The sequence below is a fragment of the Phyllobates terribilis genome, unplaced genomic scaffold (assembly GCF_046119375.1).
Source record: "Phyllobates terribilis strain yellow unplaced genomic scaffold, ASM4611937v1 Scaffold_5__5_contigs__length_657084704, whole genome shotgun sequence".
Classification (NCBI taxonomy): domain Eukaryota; kingdom Metazoa; phylum Chordata; class Amphibia; order Anura; family Dendrobatidae; genus Phyllobates; species Phyllobates terribilis.
The window spans coordinates 259142897-259168729 of record NW_027362765.1 but is presented as its reverse complement, the minus strand read 5'-3'; the positions used below and the strand labels follow the sequence as shown (position 1 = coordinate 259168729).

At 41.5% G+C, this 25833-nt stretch overlaps 1 protein-coding gene across 7 annotated transcripts in view; it reads right to left on the bottom strand.

The window, feature by feature from the left end:
* Positions 1 to 25833, bottom strand: part of CACNA1G (calcium voltage-gated channel subunit alpha1 G) — a 464209-nt gene that overhangs the window by 35178 nt on the left and 403198 nt on the right. For 4 of the 7 annotated variants that reach the window (XM_073684087.1, XM_073684091.1, XM_073684089.1 and 1 more), the window contains 2 exons: positions 23894 to 24034; positions 8575 to 8607 (listed from right to left, as the gene is read on the bottom strand). In XM_073684087.1, coding sequence (XP_073540188.1) covers positions 8575 to 8607; positions 23894 to 24034 — 174 coding nt within the window. The remainder of the gene's footprint in view (positions 1 to 8574; positions 8608 to 23893; positions 24035 to 25833) is intronic. The other 3 variants (XM_073684094.1, XM_073684090.1, XM_073684093.1) reach the window with 1 other exon arrangement.

The following is a 25833-nucleotide window of genomic DNA, read 5'->3' as shown; positions in this document are numbered from 1 at the left end:
ATGAATTGGTGGAGGACAGGGTCCCCGGCTCCATCTTCCACCAATTAGAGTTTGAGACAGCAGACGCAATGGTGTCATTTCATTGCGCTGCTGCTGAGACTTGATGCAGAGGATCAGAAAGCGGGGGAATGGGATTGAGGAGAGTATGTGTTGTTTTTTTATGTGTATGGGATATTTGTATGTATATAGGAGGCTACAGTACGTGTGACTCAAACTGGACATATGGAGGCTATGTGGGGCTCACACTGTATATATGGCGGGTCACATTGTGTGTTTATATATATATATACAGTACAGACCAAAAGTTTGGACACACCTCATTTAAAGATTTTTCTGTATTTTCATGGCTATGAAAATTGTACATTCACACTGAAGGCATCAAAACTATGAATTAACACATGTGGAATTATATACTTAACAAAAAAGTGTGAAACAACTGAAAACATGTCTTATATTCTAGGTTCTTCAAAGTAGCCACCTTTTGCTTATATGACTGCTTTGCACACTCTTGGCATTCTCTTGATGAGCTTCAAGAGGTAGTCACCGGAAATGGTCTTCCAACAGTCTTGAAGGAGTTCCCAGAGATGCTTAGCACTTGTTGGCACTTTTGCCTTCACTCTGCGGTCCAGTTCACCCCAAACCATCTCGATTGGGTTCAGGTCTGGTGACTGTGGAGGCCAGGTCATCTGGCATAGCACCCCATCACTCTCCTTCTTGGTCATATAGCCCTTACACAGCCTGGAGGTGTGTTTGGGGTCATTGTCCTGTTGAAAAAGAAATGATGGTCCAACTAAACGCAAACCGGATGGAATAGCATGCCGCTGCAAGATGCTGTGGTAGCCATGCTGGTTCAGTATGCCTTCAATTTTGAATAAATCCCCAACAGTGTCACCAGCAAAGCACCCCACACCATCACACCTCCTCCTCCATGCTTCACGGTGGGAACCAGGCATGTAGAGTCCATCCGTTCACCTTTTCTGCGTCGCACAAAGACACGGTGGTTGGAACCAAAGATCTCAAATTTGGACTCATCAGACCAAAGCACAGATTTCCACTGGTCTAATGTCCATTCCTTGTGTTCTTTAGCCCAAACAAGTCTCTTCTGCTTGTTGCCTGTCCTTAGCAGTGGTTTCCTAGCAGCTACTTTACCATGAAGGCCTGCTGCACAAAGTTTTCTCTTAACAGTTGTTGAAGAGATGTGTCTGCTGCTAGAACTCTGTGTGGCATTGACCTGGTCTCAAATTTGAGCTGCTGTTAACCTGCGATTTCTGAGACTGGTGACTCGAATAAACTTATCCTCAGAAGCAGAGGTGACTCTTGGTCTTCCTTTCATGGGGCGGTCCTCATGTGGGCCAGTTTCTTTGTAGCGCTTGATGGTTTTTGCAACTGCACTTGGGGACACTTTCAAAGTTTGCCCAATTTTTCACACTGACTGACCTTCATTTCTTAAAGTAATGATGGCCACTCAATTTTCCTTACTTAGCTGCTTTTTTCTTGCCATAATACAAATTCTAACAGTCTATTCAGTGGGACTATCAGCTGTGTATCCACCAGACTTCTGCACAACACAACTGATGGTCCGAACCCCATTTGTAAGGCAAGAAATCCCACTTATTAAACCTGTAAACCTGACAGGGCACACCTGTGAAGTGAAAACCATTTCCGGTGGCTACGTCTTGAAGCTCATCAAGAGAATGCCAAGAGTGTGCAAAGCAGTCATCAAAGCAAAAGGTGGCTACTTTGAAGAACCTAGAATATAAGACTTATTTTCAGCTGTCTCACACTTTTTTTTGTTAAGTATATAATTCCCCATGTGTTAGTCCATAATTTTGATGCCTTCAGTGTGAATGTACAATTTTCATACTCGTGAAAATACAGAAAAATCTTTAAATGAGAAGGTGTGTCCAAACTTTTGGTCTGTACTGTATATATATATATATATATATATATATATATATATATATATATATATATATATATATATATATATATATATATATATATATATATATATATATATATATATATATATATATATATATATATATATATATATATATATTATACAACCCATCGCAAAAAATTATGGACTCACCGGGCTCAGAGGATGTTCATTCAGTTTTTTAATGTTGTTGAAAAAAAGCAGATCACAGACATGGCACAAAGCTAAAGTCATTTCAAATGGCAACTTTAGGGCTTTAAGAAACACTAAAAGAAATCAAGATTAAAAATGTGGTACTCAGTAAGGGTATTTTTTTTTTCAGACCAAGCATAGGGAAAAAATTATGGAATCACTCAATTCTGAGGAAAAAATTATGGAATCATAGTGTAAATTTTAATTTCCAAAACTAACACCTGCATCAAATTAGATCTGCTCGTTAGTCTGCATCTAAAAAGGAGTGATCACACCTTGGAGAGCTGTTGCACCAAGTGGACTGACATGAATCATGGCAAATGCACAGCAAAACAAATGAGGAACGAATGGGAGGAAACTGGAGTCAATGTCTGTGACCGAACTGTAAGAAACCGCCTAAAGGAAATGGGATTTAAGTACAGAAAAGCTAAACATAAGCCATCATTAACACCTAAACAGAAAAAAACAAGGTTACTTTGGGTTAAGGAAAAGCAATCGTGGACTGTGGATGACTGGATGAAAGTCATATTCAATGATGAATCGCGAATCTGCATTGGGCAAGGTGATGATGCTGGAACTTTTGTTTGGTGCCGTTCCAATGCGATTTATAAAGATGACTGCATGAAGAAAACATGCAAATTCCCAGTCATTGATGATATGGGGCTGCATGTCAGGTAAAGGCACTGAGGAGATGACTGTCATTACATCTTCAATAAATGCCCAAGTTTACATTGATATTTTGGACAGTTTTCTTATCCCATCAATTGAAAGGATGTTTGGGGATGATGACATTATTTTTCAAGATGATAATGCATCCTGCCATAGAGCAAAAACTGTGAAAACATTGCTTGAAAGAAGACACATAATGTCAATGTCATGGCCTGCAAATAGTCTGGATCTCAATCCAATTGAAAATCTTTGGTGGAAGTTGAAGAAAATGGTCCATGACAAGGCTCCAACCTGCAAAGCTGATCTGGCAACAGCAATCAGAGAAAGTTGGAGCAGCCAGCTTGATGAAGAGTACTGTTTATCACTCATTAAGTCCATGCCTCAGAGACTGCAAGCTGTTATTAAAGCCAGAGGTGGTGCAACAAAATACTAGTGATGTATTGGAGTGTTCTTTTGTGTGTTTGTTTTTCATGATTCCATAATTTTTTTCCCTCTGCTTGGTCTGAAAAAAATTACCCTTACTGAGTACCACATTTTTAATCTTGATTTCTTTTAGTGTTTCTTAAAGCCCTAAAGTTGCCATTTGAAATGACTTTAGTTTTGTGCCATGTCTGTGATCTGCTTTCTTTCAACGACATTAAACAACTGAATGAACATCCTCCGAGCCTGGTGATTCCATAATTTTTGCCAGGGGTTGTATATACACACACAGTGAGGAAAATAAGTATTTGATACACTGCCGATTTAAATTTTCCCATCTCCAAAAAATGGAGAGGTCTGTAATTTTTATTGTCGGTACACTTCAAATGTGAGAAACAGAATCTAAAAAGAAAAACCAGAAAATCACATTGTATGATTTTTGCATAATTAATTTGCATTTTATTGCATGACATAAGTATTTAATACAATAGAAAAACAGAACTTTGCAATTACAGAGGTCAGATGTTTCCTGTAGTTCTTGACCAAGTTTGCATACACTGCAGCAGGGATTTTGGCCTACTCCATAAAGATCTTCTCAAGATCTTTCAGGTGTCGGGGCTGTCGCTGGGCAACATTGAGTTTCAGCTCCCTCCAAAGATTTTCTATTGGGTTCAGGTCTGGAAACTGGCTAGACCTCTCCAGGACCTTGAAATGCTTCTTACGGAACCACTCCTTAGTTGCCCTGGCTGTGTGTTTTGAATCATTTTCCTGCTGGAAGATCCAGCCATGACCCATGTTCAATGCTCTTACTGAGGGAAGGAGGTTGATGGCCAAAGTCTCGCGATACATGACCCCATCCTCCCTTCAATATGGTGCAGTTGTCCTGTCCCCTTTTCAGAAAAGCACCCCAAACTATGATGTTTCCCCACCATGCTTCATGGTTGGAACGGTGTTCTTGGGGTTGTACTCATCCTTCTTCTTCCTCCAAGAACAGCGAGTGGAGTTGATACCAAAAAGTTCTATTTTGGTCTCATCTGACTACATGACCTTCTACAATGCCTCCTCTTGATCATCCAGATGGTCATTGGCGAACTTCAAATGGCCTGGACATGTGCTGGTGTGAGCAGGGGGACCTTGCGTGTCCTGCAGAATTTTTAATTCATGATGGTGTTGTAACGGGTCTGGGAGGCGGAACCTCTGAGCTACTATACAAGGGGGCAGTCCTTGTAAGGGAGCGGGTGGCGACCAGGGAAGACGGGCAGGAGGTCACAGCAGGTGACCGGAACAGTCTCTGAGTGAACGGGCTGGAGGTCACGGCAAATGACCGGGGCAGTCTCTGGATGAACGGGCTGATGGTCACGGCAAGTGACCGGGGCAGTCTCTGAATGAACGGGCAGATGGTCACGGCAAGTGACCGGGGCAGTCTCTGGATGAACGGGCAGATGGTCACGGCAAGTGACCGGGGCAGTCTCTGGATGAACGGGCAGATGGTCACGGCAAGTGACCGGGGCAGTCTCTGGATGAACGGGCAGATGGTCACGGCAAGTGACCGGGGCAGTCTCTAGGTAAAGGGTTGGTACGACCTGTAGCGGCTGATGATAGACGTGAGCTCCCAGGTGAGCAGGCGAGAGTCTCTGGATGAACGGGTGGTCACAGCATGTGACGGCGGAGCCTCCAGGAAGACCAACAGACAGGCGGCAGATGAGCGCTCCCAGGTGAGCGGGCAGAAGTCTCTGGACAGGCGGGTGGTCACAGCACGTGACGGCAGAGCCTCCAGGTAGGCTAGCAGACAGGCAGCAGATGAGCGCTCCCAGGTGAGCGAGCAGGAGTCACTGGACAGGCAGGTGGTCACAGCACGTGACGGCGGAGCCTCCAGGTAGACTAGCAGGCAGGTAGCTGGTGTGTGCTCCCAGGTGAGCGGGCAAGCTGGTCCATAGACAGACTGACAGGAGTTGGAAGGCAGACCGTCGGACCTCAGGCAAGCAGGCAGGTGGCTGATGTGCGCTCCCAGGTGAGCGGGCAGGCTGGTCCTTAGACAGACTGACAGGAGTAGTAAGACAGACCGTCGGACCTCAGACTAGCAGGCAGGTAGCAGATAATCTGGCAGGAATCTGGCAGGTAACTGGCAGGTAACTGGCAGGTAACTGGCAACGGGACCTGAGGGCTGAAGCAGAGTAGTGAACAGTGCAACAACATTGCTCGGGCACCTCCATTTTGGAGGAGGTGCCTTATATATGGTGAAGTCCTCCGGCCATTGGCCGGGGACTCCTTAGGACGGCGCGCGCGGCCCCTTTAAGAGGGAGGGAGAGCGCGCGCGCGCGCCCTAAGCACAGTGGCCGGGAAGGAGCGCGCGCTGCCAGCAGAGTGGGAGGAGGACGCCAGGCACGGAGCAGGGAGGTGAGGGGAACAGCGTCCCTGCCTGGCAGAGGGCAGGGACGCCGGCGCTACAGGTGTCATGTGTTACTAACGGTAATGTTTGAGACTGTGGCCCCAGCTCTCTTAAGTTCATTGACCAGGTCCTCCCATGTAGTTCTGGACTGATTCCTGACCTTTCTCAGAATCAACCTTACCCCACAAGGTGAGATCTTGCATGGAACCCCAGACCTAGGGAGATTGACAGGCATCTTGTGTTTCTTCCATTTTCTAATAATTGTGCTTACAGTTGTTGCCTTCTCAAATACTTATTTCATGCAATAAAATGCAATGTGATTTTCTGGATTTTTTTTTAGATTCTGTCTCTCACAGTTGAAGTGTACCTATGATAAAAATTACAGACCTCTCCATTCTTTGTAGGTGGGAAAACTTGCAAAATCGGCAGCGTATCAAATACTTATTTTCCCCACTGTATATAAACTGTGGGGACTCATATTGTATATAGGGGCTGTGTGTGGGCTTATGTGGTATATAAGGAGGCTGTGTGCGGGCTCATATGGTATAAAGGTGGATGTCAGCATAATTAATTCTGTTCAAAATTAAGTGATACAGTTAATATTAATATTTATAATCATTAATATGTTAATATTGAGCAGAATTAATTTCAGCCTATTGGTTCGGCCCTTCACAACAGTCATGGTCTCTCATGTGGCCCCTCGGGAAAATTAATTGCCCACCCCTGCCTTATACAGATAAAATTGTATAATTGCAGATGTTACTCTAACGTAACATATATTGAAATGTCATTTCAGCTCCCACAATACACTACGTACACACTGCATTTTTCACACTGTTGCTGAAGCATATGCTCAGCATTAGAGATGAGCAAATGGATTTGCAGGACCCTGGTGCAGCAGCTAGGTCAGTATTTCCTGGCTGCCGAATGGGAGCCCTATATGATGGCGGAATCCACGGCTCTTCTTTTAGCCGGCTTGGTGCAACGTCATTGCTGGTGTGTGACATACACATGACGTTGCACCAGGCAGGCTACCCTAAAGAAGAGCCATGGATGCTGTCAGGTAGGGGAAGGTTCTTAGGACTCCCATCCATCAGCAAAGAAATTGACCTGCCAGCTGGACCAGGGCTCCACAAATGTATTTGCTCATCATATGAACATATGTTTGCTGCCAAGCTTATGTGTAAGACACGTGCACCTGCCATTTCAACTTTAGACATGGAAAATATTATGTATGTTATAATCAGATAAAGATCAGTAAAGCCCTGTTCTGTGATAGAAGTAGTGATAGGTACTTACAGGGAATCTGTCACCAGATTATTGTTACCCCATCTGAAAGCCAAATGATGTAGGAGCAGAGCCCTGATTCCAGCTATGTGTCACTTACTGGGCTGCTTGCTGCTGTTTTGATAAGATTACTGTTTTATCTGTAGCAGATCTACCAGTTCTCTGCATACTGAGCTCTGTAAAACCCATCCCACACCAGTGATTGGCAGCTTACAGTATACACTGCGTATAGGCAGAAAATTGCCAATCATTGGTGGGGGCGGGGTTATACAGCGCTCATAAATATGGAGGACTACAAGGCAGCAGGTTTACTAGTCCTTTAGTGATAATCTGCTACTGATTGTGATTTTATCAAAACTACAGCAAGCAGCCCAATAAGTGACACATCACTGGAATCAGGGTCTCTTGTCTCTTCATTATGCTGCTCTCAGATTAGGTGGCAAAAACCTGGTGACAGATTCTTTTTAAAGGGGTTTTCCCACGAATGAAAGTTAATTTTAAAAATTGTCTGTGTCTGACCGTGTACGGAACATACCACAGCTCCTGGGCAGGGGAGGAAGCAAAAGACAATACAGACATTACAGCAGGGGATTGCAGAGGATTCATTTTGTGAGGTAAAATATTTCACTGCTGTTTTTAAACAATATTTTACCTCACAAAATGAATCCTCTGTGATCCCCGGCTGTAATATCTGTATTGTCTTTTGCTCCCTCCCCTGCCCAGGGGATATGGTATGTTCCGTACATGGTCAGACAGACAATTTTCATTTGTGGGAAAACCCCTTTAAGGCTATGTTCACATTAATACAGTGCCTTATGTTGAGCTCTACATTGGTGTGACTGTTGAAATCCCAGAAAAACTCTATTCCAAAAGTGCTATTCACTTGAATGAAGCAAATGGGGTCACTGCGGACGCTGCCTAGCCTCCATCGTGGTGGTATTTGTCAAAAATGTGATAAACCTTGTTGTTAATAGGTTAACAGTTTAATCAAGCAAACGACTCTATCAGAGCTCTGTCAGGGTTACTGCCTGATTACAGTTTTCTGGGCATTTCGACTGAAGCCCCAACGCAGTGCTTGATGTAGAGCACTGTATTAATGTGAACCTAGCCTTAGCTATACCCATCTTCATGGATGTAGGAAATGATGTCTGACCTTGCATTACATTATATCTCCACATAATAAGTCATTCTTACAGGAGTAAATAATCACATCAATTTACGATTCACTGCCCTCTACAAGATCGACAAACACAAAGAATAACCTCACCTTAGTTTTTAATGTGAAATATGGAAAACACAATCTGAAATAAGGATTCCACTCTCATCATAAACACAGAACTATTCCAACACAGTCACAAAAACAGTGTAGAAGCCAGCAGACGTACAGTAGCATCAGGTTTAAGGACAGAACTGCAGCAAGCACACTCCAACCTATATCCATAAGAAGTTATATAGACAAGACACGGAGGTCTGACAGGATCCACCGGTGGCTGGATAGGCTACACGTACTTAACCCTCTCCACAATAAGGCCAGACTCGCATACCGCTGGTCTCGACTAAAGTGATCCCAAGTGGTCAACTATGATAGAAACTGTATCTGGACAACTACACTCTCGCTGGGATACACTGAACGACAAAACAAGAAGACGTCAACCAATAAAGTGCATTATCTCACTTTCAGATGTCGCTCTGATTCAGCTCGTACAACCTAGAGAGAGTGAAGGATAACAAATATAAGTCTATGCACAGTGTAAAAATTGTGTAAGAAGAAATATTCTGGCTCTACCTCTGTTATACTTTAGGACTCAGCGGGCAGAAGCTCAGGATCAGTATTAGCCACAATAGGACACATGATGCCCCGTTTTCAATTTCCTACTTAAGAATCTCCATTAGCTCCAAGGACAGGGAATAAGTGGTGGTCACACATGCCAACTACAACTCCATTCAGATATAGGACTTTGAGATCCAGTTTTCATAATCCCTGGGCATCCCAGAGGTCACATCTGCAGCAATCATACATTTATCACCTATGCAGTGGATAGATGATAAATGTATGTAGTGTAACACACCTTTAATGAATAAATATTTCAGAGGGAAGAAAATAGTTACTATTCCACTGATAACCACGAGGTTACAAAAAGTGATGTCATTGCATCCACTATAAAACAGCAAACAGTGGATCATCAGGGACGAGAGGTCTCGGTGTGTAGACCACACTGCAGAATACGGAAAATATAGAGGGAACTTGATAAGTAACTTTAATTTAAAAAAGAAATCAATGAACAGTAAACAGATCTGTCTAATGGTCTTTTCATGCTTAGGCCAATAAGCACGAGAAGAGGGAATTAATATATACAGTACTGTGCAAAAGATTTAAGCAGTTGTGGAAAATATGCTGCAAAGTAAGAATGCTTTCAAAAATAGAAGTATTAATAGTTTATTTTTATCTATTAGCGAAACGCAAATTGAATGAACAAAAGAGAAATATAAGTCAAATAAATATTTGGTGTGACCTCCCTTTGCCTTCAAAACAGCATCAAAGCATCAATTCTTCAAGGTACACTTACATACAGCTTTTGAAGGAACTCGATAGGGAGGAAGTTCCAAACATCTGTTAGAACTAACCACAGATCTTCTGTGGATGTAGGCTTGTGCAAATCCTATTGTCTCTTCATGTAATCCCAGACAGACTCAACAATGTTGAGATCAGGTGTGGGCCAAATAATCACTTCCAGGACTCATTGTTTTTGTTGACTCTGAATGTAGTTTTCAATGCTATTACCTGTACGTTGGGGGTTGTTGTCCTGCTGCAAAATAAATTTGGAGCCAATCATGTGCCTCCTTGATGATATTGCATGATGGGTAAGTATCTTCTTATAGTTCACAGCATTGAAGACACCATTAATCTTGAACAAATTCCAAACTCCATTTTCTGATATGTAGCCTCAAACTTGGAATGAACCTCCACCATGTTTCACTGTTGCCTGCAGACACTTATTATTGTATTGCTTCCAGCTGTTCAACAAACAAACCATCTTTTGTTACAGCCAAAAATTTCACATTTCGTCTCATTAGTCCAGAGCACCTATTGTCAGTTTTCAGCACCCCAGCTCCCATGTTTTCATGCATAATTAAGTCACTTGTTGGGTGTATGGTTTTTGATCATAATTCCTCCATGTAGACCACTTCTGTCCAGACTTCTCCAAACAATAGATAGGTGTAGCTGGGTTTCACTGGTTATAGCTACTTCTGAGCTGATGGCACTGCTGGATATCTTCTGATTGCAAAGGGAAATAGTCATGATGTGTCTTTCATCCGCTGCACTAAGTTTCCTTGGCCGACCACTGGATCTACGGTACTCTACGTTTCCCCTTTCTTGGTTTCCTTAATGCTAAGAAATACAGGCAGATACTTATCACTGATGCAATACTATCAGGGAGGCATCTGAAAGGCTACAAATTTATTCTGCAGCAAGACAAGGACCCCAAACATACAGCCAATGTCATTAAAAACTACTTTCAGTGTATAGAAGAACAAGGAGTCCTGGAAGTGATGATATGGCTCCAACAGAGCCCTGATCTCAACATTATCAGGGCAGTCAGGGATTACATGAAGAGACAGAAGAATTTACATAAGTCTACATCCACAGATCTGTGGTTAGTTTTCCAAGATGTTGAAAAAAAATTGCAGAGTTCCTTCAAAAACTAAATGCAAGTGTACCTAGAAGAATTGATGCTGTTTTGAAAGCAAAGAGTGGCCACTCATGCAGCCGTGGTGGCTCAAATATAGATGCCGAGCACGCCGAAACTACTTGGCGAGCACCCGAGCATGCTCGTTTAAAGGGTTAAACGAGCATGCTCGCTCAAAACTAGTGGCCACACCAGATCTTAATTTGATTTAGATGTTGCTTTTGTTCATTCACCTTGCATTTTGCAAATAATAAAATACACTATTAATACTTCTATTTTTGAAAGCATTCTTCCTTAGCAGAATTTTTTCATCTTCTGCTTAAGCTTTTGCACAGCACTATATAAGAGAATACATCAACATAAAAGTGGACTCTTAACAGTAAAAGCAGTGAGACTACAGAACTGTGCAACAAGAAGTTATTCTGATTCTTGGCAATTTTTATATAAGGCAATATATCAGGCATTTCACTGCCATATTTTGCCATACAAAATTAATTTTACTTAAATTTCTTAAATGAGTTAAAAAATTTGCTTAAAGGGCTTGTCTCATCTTCTTTCTTTAGGGGTTATTTAGGGGTTCTTTGCCTCTCAGTTTCCGGTTACAGAGGGGTAAGCGCACCTGAAGATTGACAGGCCAGACCAGTGGCATGCCACCACTGTGCACTGGTTTGAACTGTGCGCTCTGCCGATTTGTCTTTGCAGCATTGGAAGAGCGCAGGGACAGTGAAGCTTACCAGGTCAAGTGATCCAGCCAACTTCAGAGCTGTACTTGCAAACTGTATAGCAATCATTTAACAAATGTACAGTCCTTGCATAGGAAACCGGCCACCTCTAACAGACCGCAAAGAAAGCTAGCAAAGGACCATACTATAAAAGTAAATATCCCTCCATTTTAAGAACAAAAAATCTTTTTAATAATTAAGAAATGCAAAGTTGCTTTTTAGAACTTTGTATCCTGACATGTCAAGACGCACCATCAGCATGATATAGGTGCATCTCACTAAATTAGAACATCATCAAATTGATTTCAGTTCTTCAATACAAAAAGTGAAACTCATATATTACATAGAGTCATTACAAACATAGTGATCTATTTCAAGTGTTTATTTCTGTTAATGTTGATGATTATGGCTTACAGCCAATGAAAACACAAAAGTCATTATCTCAGTAAATTAGAATACTTTATAACAACAGCTTGAAAAATGTTTTTAAAATCCAAAATGTTGGCCTACTGAAATGTATGTTCAATAAATCCACTCAGTACTTGGTCGGGGCTCCTTTTGCATCAATTACTGCATCAATGCGGCGTGGCTTGGAGGCGATCAGCCTGTGGCACTGCTGAGGTGTTATGGAAGCCCAGGTTGCTTTGATAGCAGCCTTCAGCTCGTCTGCATTGTTGGGTCTGGTGTCTCTCATCTTCCTCTTGACAATACCCCATGGATTCTTTATGGGGTTAAGGTCAGGCGAGTTTGCTGGACAATCAAGCACAGTGATACTGTTGTTTCTAAACCAGGTATTGGTACTTTTGGCAGTGTGGACAGGTGCCAAGTCCTGCTGGAGAATGAAATTTCCATCTCCAAAAAACTTGTTGGCAAATTTCCTGGTAGACGGCTGCGCTGACTTTGGTCTTGATAAAACACAGTGGACCTACACCAGCAGATGACATGGCTCCCCAAACCATCACTGATTGTGGAAACTTCACACTAGACTTCAAGCAGCTTGGATTGTGTGCCTCTCCATTCTTCCTCCAGACTCAGAGACCTTGATTTCCAAATGAAAATTGGAACTCTGGGACCTTGTGGAGTGTGTCAATGACTGCCTTCTGGACATCTGTCAAGACAGCAGTCTTCCCCATGATTGTGGAGCCTACTGAAACAGACTAAGACTTAAACGCTTAGAAAGCCTTTGCAGGTGTTTTTTATTAATTATTTTAATTTACTTAGATAATGACTTTTGTGTTTTCATTGGCTGTAAGCCATAATCATCAACATTAACTGAAATAAACACTTGAAATAGATAACTCCGTTTGTAATGACTCTATGTAATATACACTGCTCAAAAAAATAAAGGGAACACTCAAATAACACATCCTAGATCTGAATGAATAAAATACTCTCATTGAATACTTTGTTCTGTACAAAGTTGAATGTGCTGACAACAGAATCACACAAAAATCATCAATGGAAATCAAATTTATTAACCAATGGAGACCTGGATTTGCAGTCACCCACACAATTAAAGTGGAAAAACACACTACAGGCTGATCCAACATTGATGTAATGTCCTTAAAACAAGTCAAAATGAGGCTCAGTATTGTGTGTGGCCTCTACGTGCCTGTATGACCTCCCTGCGACACCTGGGCATGCTCCTGATGAGGTGGCGGATGGTCTCCTGTGGGATCTCCTCCCAAACCTGGACTAAAGCACCTGCCAACTCCTGGACAGTCTGTGGTGCAACGTGACGTTGGTGGATGGAGCGAGACATGATGTCCCAGATGTGCTCAATTGGATTCAGGTCTGGGGAACGGGCGGGCCAGTCCATAGCTTCAATGCCTTCATCTTGCAGGAACTGCTGATACACTCCAGCCACATGAGGTCTGGCATTGTCCGGCATTAGGAGGAACCCAGGGCCAACCGCACCAGCATATGGTCTCACAAGGGGTCTGAGGATCTCATCTTGGTACCTAATGACAGTCAGGCTACCTCTGGAGAGCACATGGAGGACTGTGCAGCGCTCCAAAGAAATGCCACCCCACACCATTACTGACCCACTGCCAAACCGGTCATGCTGAAGGATGTTGCAGGCAGCAGATCGCTCTCCACAGCGTCTCCAGACTCTGTCACGTCTGTCACATGTGCTCAGTGTGAACCTGCTTTCAACTGTGAAGAGCACAGGGTGCCAGTGGCGACTTTGTCAATCCTGGTGTTCTGTGGCAAATGCCAAGCGTCCTGCAGGGTGTTGGGCTGTGAGCACAACCCCCATCTGTGGACGTCGGGCCCTCATACCACCCTTATCGAGTCGGTTTCTAACCACTTGTGCAGATACATGCACATTTGTGGCCTGCTGGAGGTCATTTTGCAGGGCTCTGGCAGTGCTCCTCCTGTTCCTCCTTGCACAAAGGCGGAGGTAGCGGTCCTGCTGTTGGGTTGTTGCCCTCCTACGGCCCCCTCCATATCTCCTGGTGTACTGGCCTGTCTCCTGGTAGCGCCTCCAGCCTCTGGACACTACGCTGACAGACACAGCAAACCTTCTTGCCACAGCTCGCATTGATGTGCCATCCTGGATGAGCTGCACTACCTGAGCAACTTCTGTGGGTTGTAGAGTCCGTCTCATGCTACCACGAGTGTGAAAGCACAACCAACATTCAAAAGTGACCAAAACATCAGCCAGAAAGCATTGGTACTGAGATGTGGTTTGTGGTCCCCACCTGCAGAACCACTCCTTTATTGAGTGTCTTGATAATTGCCAATAATTTCCATCTATTGTCTATTCCATTTGCAATACAGCATGTGAAATCGATTGTCAATCAGTGTTGCTTCCTAAGTGGACAGTTTGATTTCACAGAAGTTTGATTTACTTGGAGTTATATTCTGTTGTTTAAGTGTTCCCTTTATTTTTTTGAACAGTGTATAATTTTAACTTTTTGTATTGAAGAACTGAAATAAATGAACTTTTTGATGATATTCTAATTTTGTGACATGCAATAGTATATCAATTACACCCACTCCTAGAAAACATCCAAGAAGCTGGGGCCATATATCATTTTGGTCACCACTTTTATCGTCAAGAAAAAAAAGAGTTTACATTCACCTTGCACTCTCTGTAGAATCAGATTGCCTTTCAATTTCCTAAGTATTCCCATTCTAATTGATTCTCCCTCAAACCATTGTATCCCCTACTGTACTGACAAATGACATAGGCTGCTGCCTACTCACCTGACCCTCTACTAGATTTTTCATAGTGATTCGCAGGAGATATAAGTAACTTTTTCATCTCAGACACACAGGGTGCTATGTCATATCCATAACAAAACATTTACTATCTGACAGTCCTCCTTATACAGCAGATGAAATAAGTGTTGAACATGTCACCAATTTGATAAGTAAATATATTTCTAAAGGTGGTATTGACGTGAAATTCTCACCAGATGTCGGTAACAACCCATCAATCCATTCAGGCAAAGAAATCAAACCACAGATGTCCATAAATTAAGTTATGTGTAATAATTAGAAATGACACAGAGAAAAAGTATTGAATACATGAAGAAAGAGGTTACAAATGCCATGGAAAGTCATGAAACCAGATCTATCAGTAATGAGACAGCAAACCTGCCACTTAGTGAAAAATAATATCAGCTGGTTCAACTGATGGCCTATAAAAAGGTGTCTCATTACCAAGGTGCCACACAAGAAACATCTAATGATAGGTAAACCACTGAGCTGTCTCAAGACCTTCACAACCTTATTGTTGCAAAACATACTGATGACATTAGTTTCAGAAGAATTTCTAAACTACTGAAGGTTCTATTGAGCAGTGTTGGGGCCATAATTTGGAAGTGGATTGAACTTAATTTCACCATAAACCTGCCACGACAAGGTGCTCCCTGCAGGATTTTAGACAGAGGAGTGAAAAGAATTATCAAAAGAGTTGTCCAAAAGCCAAGTACCACATGTGGAGAGCATAGAAAGACCTGGAATCAGCAGGTACAATTGTTTTTAAGAAAACAATAAGTAATGCATTCAACCTCCATGGCCTGTATGCACGCTCACCACGCATGACTCCATTGCTGAACAAAAAGCATGTTCAATTGCATTTAAAGTTTGCTCAACAACATTTAGACATGCCTGTGAAATACTGGGAGAATATAGTTTGGTCAGATGAAACCAAAATTGCACTCTTTGGATGCCATAATACACGCCATGTTTGGAGGCCAAAAGGCATTGCATATCACCCCAAAAACACCATACCAACAGTTAAGTTTGAAGGTGGGAAAATCATGGTGTAGGGATATTTTTCAGCATTCAGCACTCGCAAACTTCCTATGATTGAAGGAAGGATGAATGGACAAAATGTACAGTACCTAGACTTTATTGATAAAAATTTGCCGCCATCTACCAGAATGAGGAAGATTAAAGTCTGGACATTTCAGCAAGACAATGATCCCAAAGACACAGCTAAGGAAACTCTCAACTGGTTTCAGAGAAAGAAAATAAAGCTGCTAGAATGGCCCAGCTAATCACCTGACCTAAATCCAATAGAAAATTTATGGAAATGAACTAAAGCTCAGAGTTTATAGAAGGATCCCACAAAGTCTTTAGGATTTTAAGAGTGTTTGTGTGGATGAATGACCCAAAATTACACCTGACCAATGCATGCAACTAGTTTCTCCATACAGGAGATGTCTTGAAGCAGTCATCACCAACAAAGGCTTTTGTAGGAAGTATTAAATAAATTTCAGTAAGGCTATGTGCCCACGATGCAGAAATGAAGCAGAAAATTTCTGCAGCATTTCTGCATCTCCCTGGCAGAAAAAACGCATGCAGATTGTGCATGCGTTTTTCCTGCAGAATACATGCGGATCCACATGCGGATTCACATGCGTTTCCGCATGCAGATTGACAAGCGCTTTCCAGGCGATAGCATCACTTGGAAAGTGCTTGACAACTAGGTTAGACTGTATAAATCCATGCAAACAGCATGGATTTATACAGTGTGAACCGTAAAAATGAAAACAAATAAAGCTATACTCACCCCCGAGGCCCCGACGTGGCTGCAGCGCTCGTTCCTGTCTGGTTCCTGGATGCCGGCATATCGCGAGACAGAGCGGTGAAGGGCCTGCGGTCACATGACTGTGACGTCACCGCAGGTCCTCAAGCGATGCCGGCATTCAGAGAGAAGCCGCCGGACAGGTGAATATAACTTTATTTGTTATTTTATTCTTTTTTTACAGGTACAATGGTACCCAAGTCTGGATGAGAGTCTCCTCTCCTCCAGAACTGGGTACCATCCGCACATAGAGACGCATAGAAGCTGCTTGTACAAATGTCCAGTCGCGGTTTCTATTCGTTTCAATGCAAGTCAATGGCGGGAGTTCCGCTGCGCTTCCGCAAAATTAAATGACATGCTGCGGATTTTTGTACGCAGCATAAACGCTGCGGAAAAATCCGCAGCATGTGCATAGAACATGCGGAATCCCCTTGGGGACCATGGGGTGCGGATTACCTAGCGTTTCACAAGCGTTTATGCTGCGGAAATTCCGCAGCATAAACGCTTGAAAAACGCTACATGGGCACTCAGCCTTAGCGTGTTCAATACTTTTTCCTTGTGTCATTTCTCATTATTACATATAACTTAATTTATGGACATCCATGGTTTGATTTTTTTGCCTGTGTGGATTGAATAGGTTGTTCTGACATCTGGTGAAAATTTCATGCCAATAGCACCTTTAGAAATATATTTACTTAGGAAATTGGTGAGGATATATATGAGTTATACATACTCCTGGCCAGTGGGCGTGGCCTTGCTTCATACATTTGTATTGAGCGAGATCGCGCCCCGTCTAGAAAGGTGAGGCCGCCCCCACTGGATAGGAATACATATAACTCATACATCCCGGGTTTCATACCAGCGAATTCCCGTAGCGCACAGTGCGTGTGCTGGGGGGGGGGATTCATAAGTCACACAGAGTGACTGCAGACTTATCGATCTGGACCAGACAACCCCTTTAAAGAGGACCTGTCATAAGGTCAAAAGTGGGCAGTTTTTGTTCTTATGTTATTCTCAGTGCTCCCCTGAGTATGCTGTTTGTTTTTTTGTTTAATCCACCATATGGTTCCAGAGACATGTACCTTTTTATTTAGTGCTAACTTTCATGGGTGCGACTCACAGGACTCTCTGGGGCCATATCTTTAGATTGCTCTATATTAACCTGTGAGCCACAGCCCAATGGTAAAGACCATAAAAATTATCACTAAATAAAAAGATCATATCTCTGGAACTGTATGGCAGTTTAAAAAAAACAACAACCTTGAAGACTCGGGAGCAGCAGGAATAAAATAAGAGTAAAAACTGGTCACTTTTGATGTCCCCTATAGGGGCGTTCTCCACTTTTAGAAAAGTGGACCCTAAATGATCTCTGTAATATAAAATAACGTAGCCAGATGGTACTCACCACCTCCCCAGATCCACACCGCTGCTCCTGTCTCTGTGTTTTGACTGCAAGTGATGATGTCACGTCGATAGCTTGCATCACTCTTGTAGCAAATCCCTGTGCTCAATTGTTTGTACCGTTTACATCAGCAAAGCCGTTGAGCTCAGTGATTGGCTGCAGTGGCGATGTAAGCTGATGATGAGATGTCACCGCTACAACTAAAGCATAGAGACGAAAGCAGCATCGGAGAGTCGGCACTGGAGCCAGGAAGGATGAGTAAAATCTGGCTTTCTTATTTTACATTACTTATATAGAGTCCACTTTTCTAAAAGTGAATGATGCTTCTGCCAATCATTCGTCCGTCAGCTGTCTTTTTCGACCCTCCTCTCATTTGGTTGAGCACCCTTGTGTTCCTGTGTTTACCATAAGGAAGCTGCCGGTTGAAATGTTGGTCGGGGCTTATTTCCGGGAGAACTAAGCAATCGGCAGTCTAAATTGGATATGACCGATTGACATCTTCCTCGACCATCAGTCGGCCGGCACCCTCATACAAATTAGACTGTTGGCCGAACACGTCAATATCGACAGGTTCGGCCGGCATTAGCTTAATGTGTATGGTGGGGGCCTTTATGCTTATTCTGTCTGTTTCCTTATTGGTGTGTGCTACATGAAGCTCCTCAATCTCCTTTTCTTTATTAGCATTGCAATGTGCTAATCCTTTCTATAAAATCAGCCTCATGGAAGCACAGAAACAGAACAGGCTTTCGCATTCAAATTGTCCTAAACTGCATTAAAATACCCATGAGATATGCTAAACCCAAACCCACAAAAAAAATTAAAATAATTATTCACGTCTACTTTATAGAATACACCAATGGCTCTCTCAGCACAAACTCATGGTTTGGCCAATGCGCAGTATCCAAAATAAATGTTCTACCACACTTACTATACTACTGCCAGCTTTCCCTATGTAAAATATGTTCCTTTATATTTTTTCTGCTCCGTCAATTCTGCATTACATAAGTTTATATGGAATGGGAAACCCACCTAAATTAAGGCATCCATCCTACATATGCCTAAAGACAGAGGTGGGATTGGCTGAACTAATCTTCATCTGTACTACCGGATGATCCTTCATAAAGTGGATAATAGATTGGTTCCGACATTAAACCCTAAGGGATCATATACACTGACCGATCTATGTAAGTAAATGATTGTCAATCAACCAAACAGAAAGCGATCAGTATTCGTTTAATAGCCTGTTTAAATAGGCTGACCACCATTCTGATGCACGCAAAATGATCGCTAATATATCATTCAGTGACTGTGAATATTCCCAGCAAAACATGTCATGTTTACACAGGACGATGTGCTGCTAAGAATAATGATGTTTAAGCTTTTTCTGCAATTTCTGATTTATACTCTGTAATATTTCTCAGCATTATGCCCCATGGTTGTGGATGAGTAATGTTTATTAAAATAAATAATTAAAAAAAATATATCAGCAGTGATGCAAGACTTCAGAGACTTCAAAATATAATGACACATTTGTTTTTGTTATATTTTCCTATTTATGCTCAAAGTTCATGTTAAATCTTTTATAAGTGATTATTTTCAACTATATTCCATTAATACAACCCCTGGCAAAAATTATGGAATCACCGGGCTCGGAGGATGTTCATTCAGTTGTTTAATGTTGTTGAAAAAAAGCAGATCACAGACATGGCACAAAACTAAAGTCATTTCAAATGGCAACTTTATGGCTTTAAAAAACACTAAAAGAAATCAAGAAAAAAAATGTGGTACTCAGTAGGGGTAATTTTTTTCAGACAAAGCAGAGGGAAAAAATTATGGAATCACCCTGTAAAGTTTCATTTCCAAAACTAACACCGCATCAAATTAGATCTGATCGTTAGTCTGCATCTAAAAAGGAGTGATCACACCTTGGAGAGCTGTTGCACCAAGTGGACTGACATGAATCATGGCTCCAACAAGAGAGATGTCAATTGAAACAAAGGAGAGGATTATCAAACTCTTAAAAGAAGGTAAATCATCACGCAATGTTGCAAAAGATGTTAGTTGTTCAGTCAGCTGTGTCTAAAATCTGGACCAAATACAAACAACATGGGAATGTTGTTAAAGGCAAACATACTGGTAGACCAAGGAAGACATCAAAGCGTCAAGACCGGAAACTTAAAGCAATAAGTCTCCAAAACAGGAAATGCACAACAAAACAAATGAGGAACGAATGGGAGGAAACTGGAGTCAATGTCTGTGACTGAACTGTAAGAAACCGCCTAAAGGAAATGGGATTTAAGTACAGAAAAGCTAAACATAAGCCATCATTAACACCTAAACAGAAAAAAACAAGGTTACTTTGGGTTAAGGAAAAGCAATCGTGGACTGTGGATGACTGGATGAAAGTCATATTCAATGATGAATCGCGAATCTGCATTGGGCAAGGTGATGATGCTGGAACTTTTGTTTGGTGCCGTTCCAATGAGATTTATAAAGATGACTGCATGAAGAGAACATGCAAATTCCCAGTCATTGATGATATGGGGCTGCATGTCAGGTAAAGGCACTGAGGAGATGACTGTCATTACATCTTCAGTAAATGCCCAAGTTTACATTGATATTTTGGACAGTTTTCTTATCCCATCAATTGAAAGGATGTTTGGGGATGATGACATCATTTTTCAAGATGATAATGCATCCTGCCATAGAGCAAAAACTGTGAAAACATTCCTTGAAAGAAGACACATAAGGTCAATGTCATGTCCTGCAAATAGTCCGGATCTCAATCCAATTGAAAATCTTTGGTGGAAGTTGAAGAAAATGGTCCATGACAAGGCTCCAACCTGCAAAGCTGATCTGGCAACAGAGAAAGTTGGAGCCAGATTGATGAAGAGTACTGTTTGTCACTCATTAAGTCCATGCCTCAGAGACTACAAGCTGTTATTTAAGCCAGAGGTGGTGCAACAAAATATTAGTGATGCATTGGAGTGTTCTTTTGTGTGTTTGTTTTTCATGATTCCATAATTTTTTCCTCAGAATTGAGTGATTCCATAATTTTTTCCCTCTGCTTGGTCTGAAAAAAAAATACCCTTACTGAGTACCACATTTTTAATCTTGATTTCTTTTAGCCCTAAAGTTGCCATTTGAAATGACTTTAATTTTCTGCCATGTCTGTGATCTGCTTTTTTTCAACAACATTAAACAACTGAATGAATATCCTCTGAGCCGGGTGATTCCATAATTTTTGCCAGGGGTTGTAGAAATCAGTGAAGCCTATTAAAATGTGATGCATCTTACATACATAGAGGAAAAATATATAGAAAAATACAGATTAAAAATATTAGCTCAGCATGACTTGCGTATAGATAAACCCATCTGTTTGATGTCTGTATTTAGAGTAAAACAGACAATGTACAGCAAAATTCTGTGGCCATTGCAAATGGGAGTGATTTGGCAGTGTGCATTCATCCGCACCGTCAGATCTCACCGTTAGGTCTGTATTTGAAGTCTCTTTAAATAAGTATGAGAGTAGACTCCATTTTTTGGCAGCATGTTGGCCTTGACACAAACTATATCATGACTTCTTAGACCTCCAGGAGTTCCAGTTATATCCCCCAACCTTTTATTCTCATTTCTTTCCCTTCCCTTTCCTTTTATCAGTGTTTATTTTAGATTTTTGGTCTCAATTTTTTTATGCTGTTTCCTAAGCAATATATACTAATGGCCCCCATACACTTTAGACTAACCTGCCGATATTGGCTGGACCTTCCGATAGCCTAAGAGGGTCTTCTGACTCTCCACCAACAGATGATGTCAGAGTAATGAAGGATCCAGCATGTCGGATTTCTGACAGCCGCTCCTTTTGTTCTCATGGAGAAAAATCACCGACAGAGGAGATTGACAGTGGCTCTATCATACAGAACACAGGAGCATGCGGCCGGGCTGAGACCACTTGTGTTTGGAGGACCCAGGAGAGATAACCCATCAGCTGAATGATCAAGTGCCTGACACCTATGTAATGTGTTAGGGGGCTTTAGTTCTTTGAAGGTAATTATATTTTTGTTGTGGTCATGTACCCCTCTCATTGTCTGATTATAAAGGTTAATTATATTTTTGTTGTGGTCATGTACCCCTCTCATTGTCTTATTGTAAAGGTTAATTATATTTTTGTTGTGGTCATGTACCCCTCTCATTGTCTGATTATAAAGGTTAATTATATTTTTGTTGTGGTCATGTACCCCTCTCATTGTCTGATTATAAAGGTTAATTATATTTTTGTTGTGGTCATGTACCCCTCTCATTGTCTGATTATAAAGGTTAATTATATTTTTGTTGTGGTCATGTACCCTCCTCATTGTCCGTTTATATCACTTGTTTTTTTACCTTGAGTTTTATTGCAAAAAATATTGAAATCGGAGTTATGTTAGTTCAAACTTAAATGTTGCACTTCTACAGTATGTGTTTCTTACTCAGAAATTCAATAATATGATGATGAATAAAAAAAATTGAATCTGCTAAATGCCATAAAATGTTAACCAATGCTTTACAATAGCAGGCACCAAACGGCTCACCAAAAGGCTCACCAAAATCCTAGGGTGCTATGAAAGGAACAGTATGCAGGGCAAGGAAGTGTTATAGAAAAGGGGATTTACCTGTCTGATCAGATCATCCCTGCAGAAAATGTGAGTACAGAATTGGTACAGAATTGCTAATATGGGATTGTATACCCATACAGTCAGGGCTTCCGATAGCAATATCTGAAGAATATACAGTATGTGATACAGTACTGTAACGTTTAGGCAAGGACTACATGGCAACATGTATCTCGTTAACAGTTCTGTAACAAATCTTACAATCCAAAAATGTTGTGCAACTTGTCTGCGACTTGCTGTCGGTGACTATTTTAGAGCTCTGATTTTTGCTGTAAATAAAATAGCCAAGTTGGAAACAAGTCACATAATTCTCATGTTGGAAATTACTTGCACTGAAGTTTATGACAAGTGTGTCTCGTGCAACTTGTGACCAGCGACATATAATCCAACACATTTGGAAACATACGTGACTCTGTGTTTCAGGTCTCAACGTGACACCATAGGAAGTGATTACTTAAAATGTTCCCAAGTGTCACTGAGATTATAGAGTCACCCCTTAGATGTCACTGTGCAGCCCGAGTCTTAAAAGATGAAGTCACAATTACTTTATACATAGATGATAAAAGATTTGAGTTTCTGAAAGGCCTTAAAGGAGTTTTCTGGTTGCAGTTTGTTTTAAAAATAAAAATGAACAAACTGTGCCTTACTCACCCTTCCTGGGTCTAGCGCTGAGTCTACTCTGCTGCTCAAAGTATATGTTATTGTCTGCAGTCGAAGCAGCCAATAAGTAAACTCAGGAGCTCTGTCCGAGTTGATGGCATGTGCAGTTCAGAACGTCTGACGTCAATTATTGGTTGCAGTGCTGACGACGTCATTTCAGCGCTGCAGACAATAACAGACACGGGGAGCAGCGGAGGAGACTTTGTGCTAAACCTTGGAGGTTTAGTAAAGTACAGTTTGTTTTCCAATCGCAGAAAAACATTTTCAGTCAAATACTCCTCAAAAAGTTTATAGAAACATGACCCAATTATTTTTCAACTATATGGCACAATTGTGAGGATATCTGCAGTGGACGTATAATCTATGTTTGTGTTTGTCTTCTATGCCAACAAGCCTATGTTATGGAAAGCTTCACATCTGTATAGAATTCCAGAGTATGCCAGTATTGAATTTGCTGCCCTCCGAGTCTTCTGTCCTTAGAAGCTGAGATGATAAAGCTTCTGAACGCACAGCACTACTCTCAAGCATTGACGCCGGTTGTCCTCACCTTTTGGACTCCTCTTGTCCTTACCTCACCAGAGTTTGAAAGGCTTATTTTAATACCTATTGCTATAGCTTGCTGAAAAATAAGTTTTATTTCTCCATATGCTAGAGTATGTGCAAATGATCTTGTTCTTTTCCTGTACATGTTATCTTTTAGTTGCTACTCAATGGTAGAATGCAGCAGGAGAGCAGACTGAGCGCAATATGCATAGGACTGACATTATGAAGATGATAATACAATGCTGTGTTGCAGATAGAAAGCTTTTTATAGCTGACACTAACCTGTTTCTCAGATGAGCCTTTGTCGAATGGAGGCAAAGCATAATGATGGCATACAGAACCAGAAAGGTTGTCCATAAGTTTCATCTCACCCTCTAACGACCCCTGGATTAGTAACGATATAGTATCAAACATATGTCTTTCCTGTAAAAAGAAAAAAGGTTAGGACTTCCTCCATTTTCTTTGAAATGTTTTCTAAAATAAAGCATGTGAAAATCATTCAAAGGGAACGTAGCACAATGAAAATGTCATCCATACTACAGGCAGCATGTTATAGAGCCCGAGGAGCAGCACAGATTGAATCTTTTCCCATAAAGCTTTATATCCGTGTAACATGTCATTTTCTATATTGACTCCTATTCATTCCTGGCTTAGAGGTCCATTGGGTGGCATACTCATAAACTGACAGAGATCTGTATGTACACGTATACAAGGAAGGCTGTCACCGATAAGAGCACCCACTGGACTCCTAGTGGGAACAGCAATGTAAATAAATACAAGGTATACTAAATGTTCTTCATTAAAACCATATAATAATTTGCTCAGGTTCCCATACATATTGCCTGGATTGAATTTTATCAGGTTCCCTTTAAGAAGGTGAGTACCATGAATTTCTTTGGTTATCGGATATTGGAAGAAACCCTGTTGGCTCTGATTGCCTATTGTTTGACCTCTGGTCTATAAATCCATAACACAAGGGAAAGCTCCAGTGTTAAATCATTGTATATTGATTTTTGAATAATAACATTTCTGGTAGAACATGCCTGTTGGGTAACTACAATTCAGGAATATCCTTGGTGGCAACTGAAAATCTTCGTTTCCCAATTATTTGAGCTTGCACATTGGCTGTGACATACATGGCGCTGCAGCCTGCCCTCTGCTCCATTTCTGTGACTCTCCTACTCACAATTTGGAATGTTCTACAGTATATAACTATCGCTTTTGCTAGATGCCATCTGATCTCAACTCCCTATGTCATACCTGGGCAAGGCATCGTCAAAACGACTGCCAGCAAGAAGTCATTTCTACAATCAAGCTGGTAGGCAGAAACTGAAATATGAGTATGTGCACATAGCGTCTTTTAGATGCCGGTGTATCAGCAAGGCTTTTGCTGTAGGGACACGTAAGACAACGCTGATGGTATTTTACTTGTAGCGTATTTTCTGATGTCTTTTGCAGCGGTCTTGCTGCCAGCTTTTTTAACACTATATATAAAAGAAGAATGGTCAGATCTATTAGTTTAGCTGCTTTATGGCTTTTGAAGTCTGAAATGCTTAAAAGAAGTGACAAAAGATGGAACATATGCACAGCAAGTTGTTTTAACATTACCCTGCATATGTTCACTCTTTTTGACAGTTTGACGCTTTTTCAGGCGGGTTTCAGGCAGAATCCACATAAAAGAGATCATATTTCTTCTAAGAACAAAATTCAAAGTGTGGCATATAGGTAAAGAACATTGCTGTAATGGGGACTTAGTGTATCCCTCAGAATCTCCTCTACTCCAGTGCAATGTATGCTAAAGTATGTCTCGTTTTTACAACCCCCTTACATATGCAGTATTAGGGCACACAGACATTTCACAGGACTATATAAGCATATATATAAGCGTATCATTCCTGCAAATAACTGACCTGCAGCTAGTGATGAGCGAGTATGTTCTGTTAACCCTTTCGGCGAGCATGCTCGGGTGCTTGCCGAGTATTTTCAGCGTGCTTGGGTGTTATGTTCCAGTCACGCTGTGCTCATGATTTGCGACTGTTTGACAGCTTTAACCCCTTCGCAACCTTGGGTTTTGTCATTTTTGCGTTTTCGTTTTTTGCTCCCCTTGTTCCCAGAGCCATAGCGTTTTTATTTTTTGGACAATATGGCCATGTGAGGGCTTATTTTTTGCGGGACAAGTTGTAATTTTCAACGCCATTACTAGTTTTACCATATCGTGTACG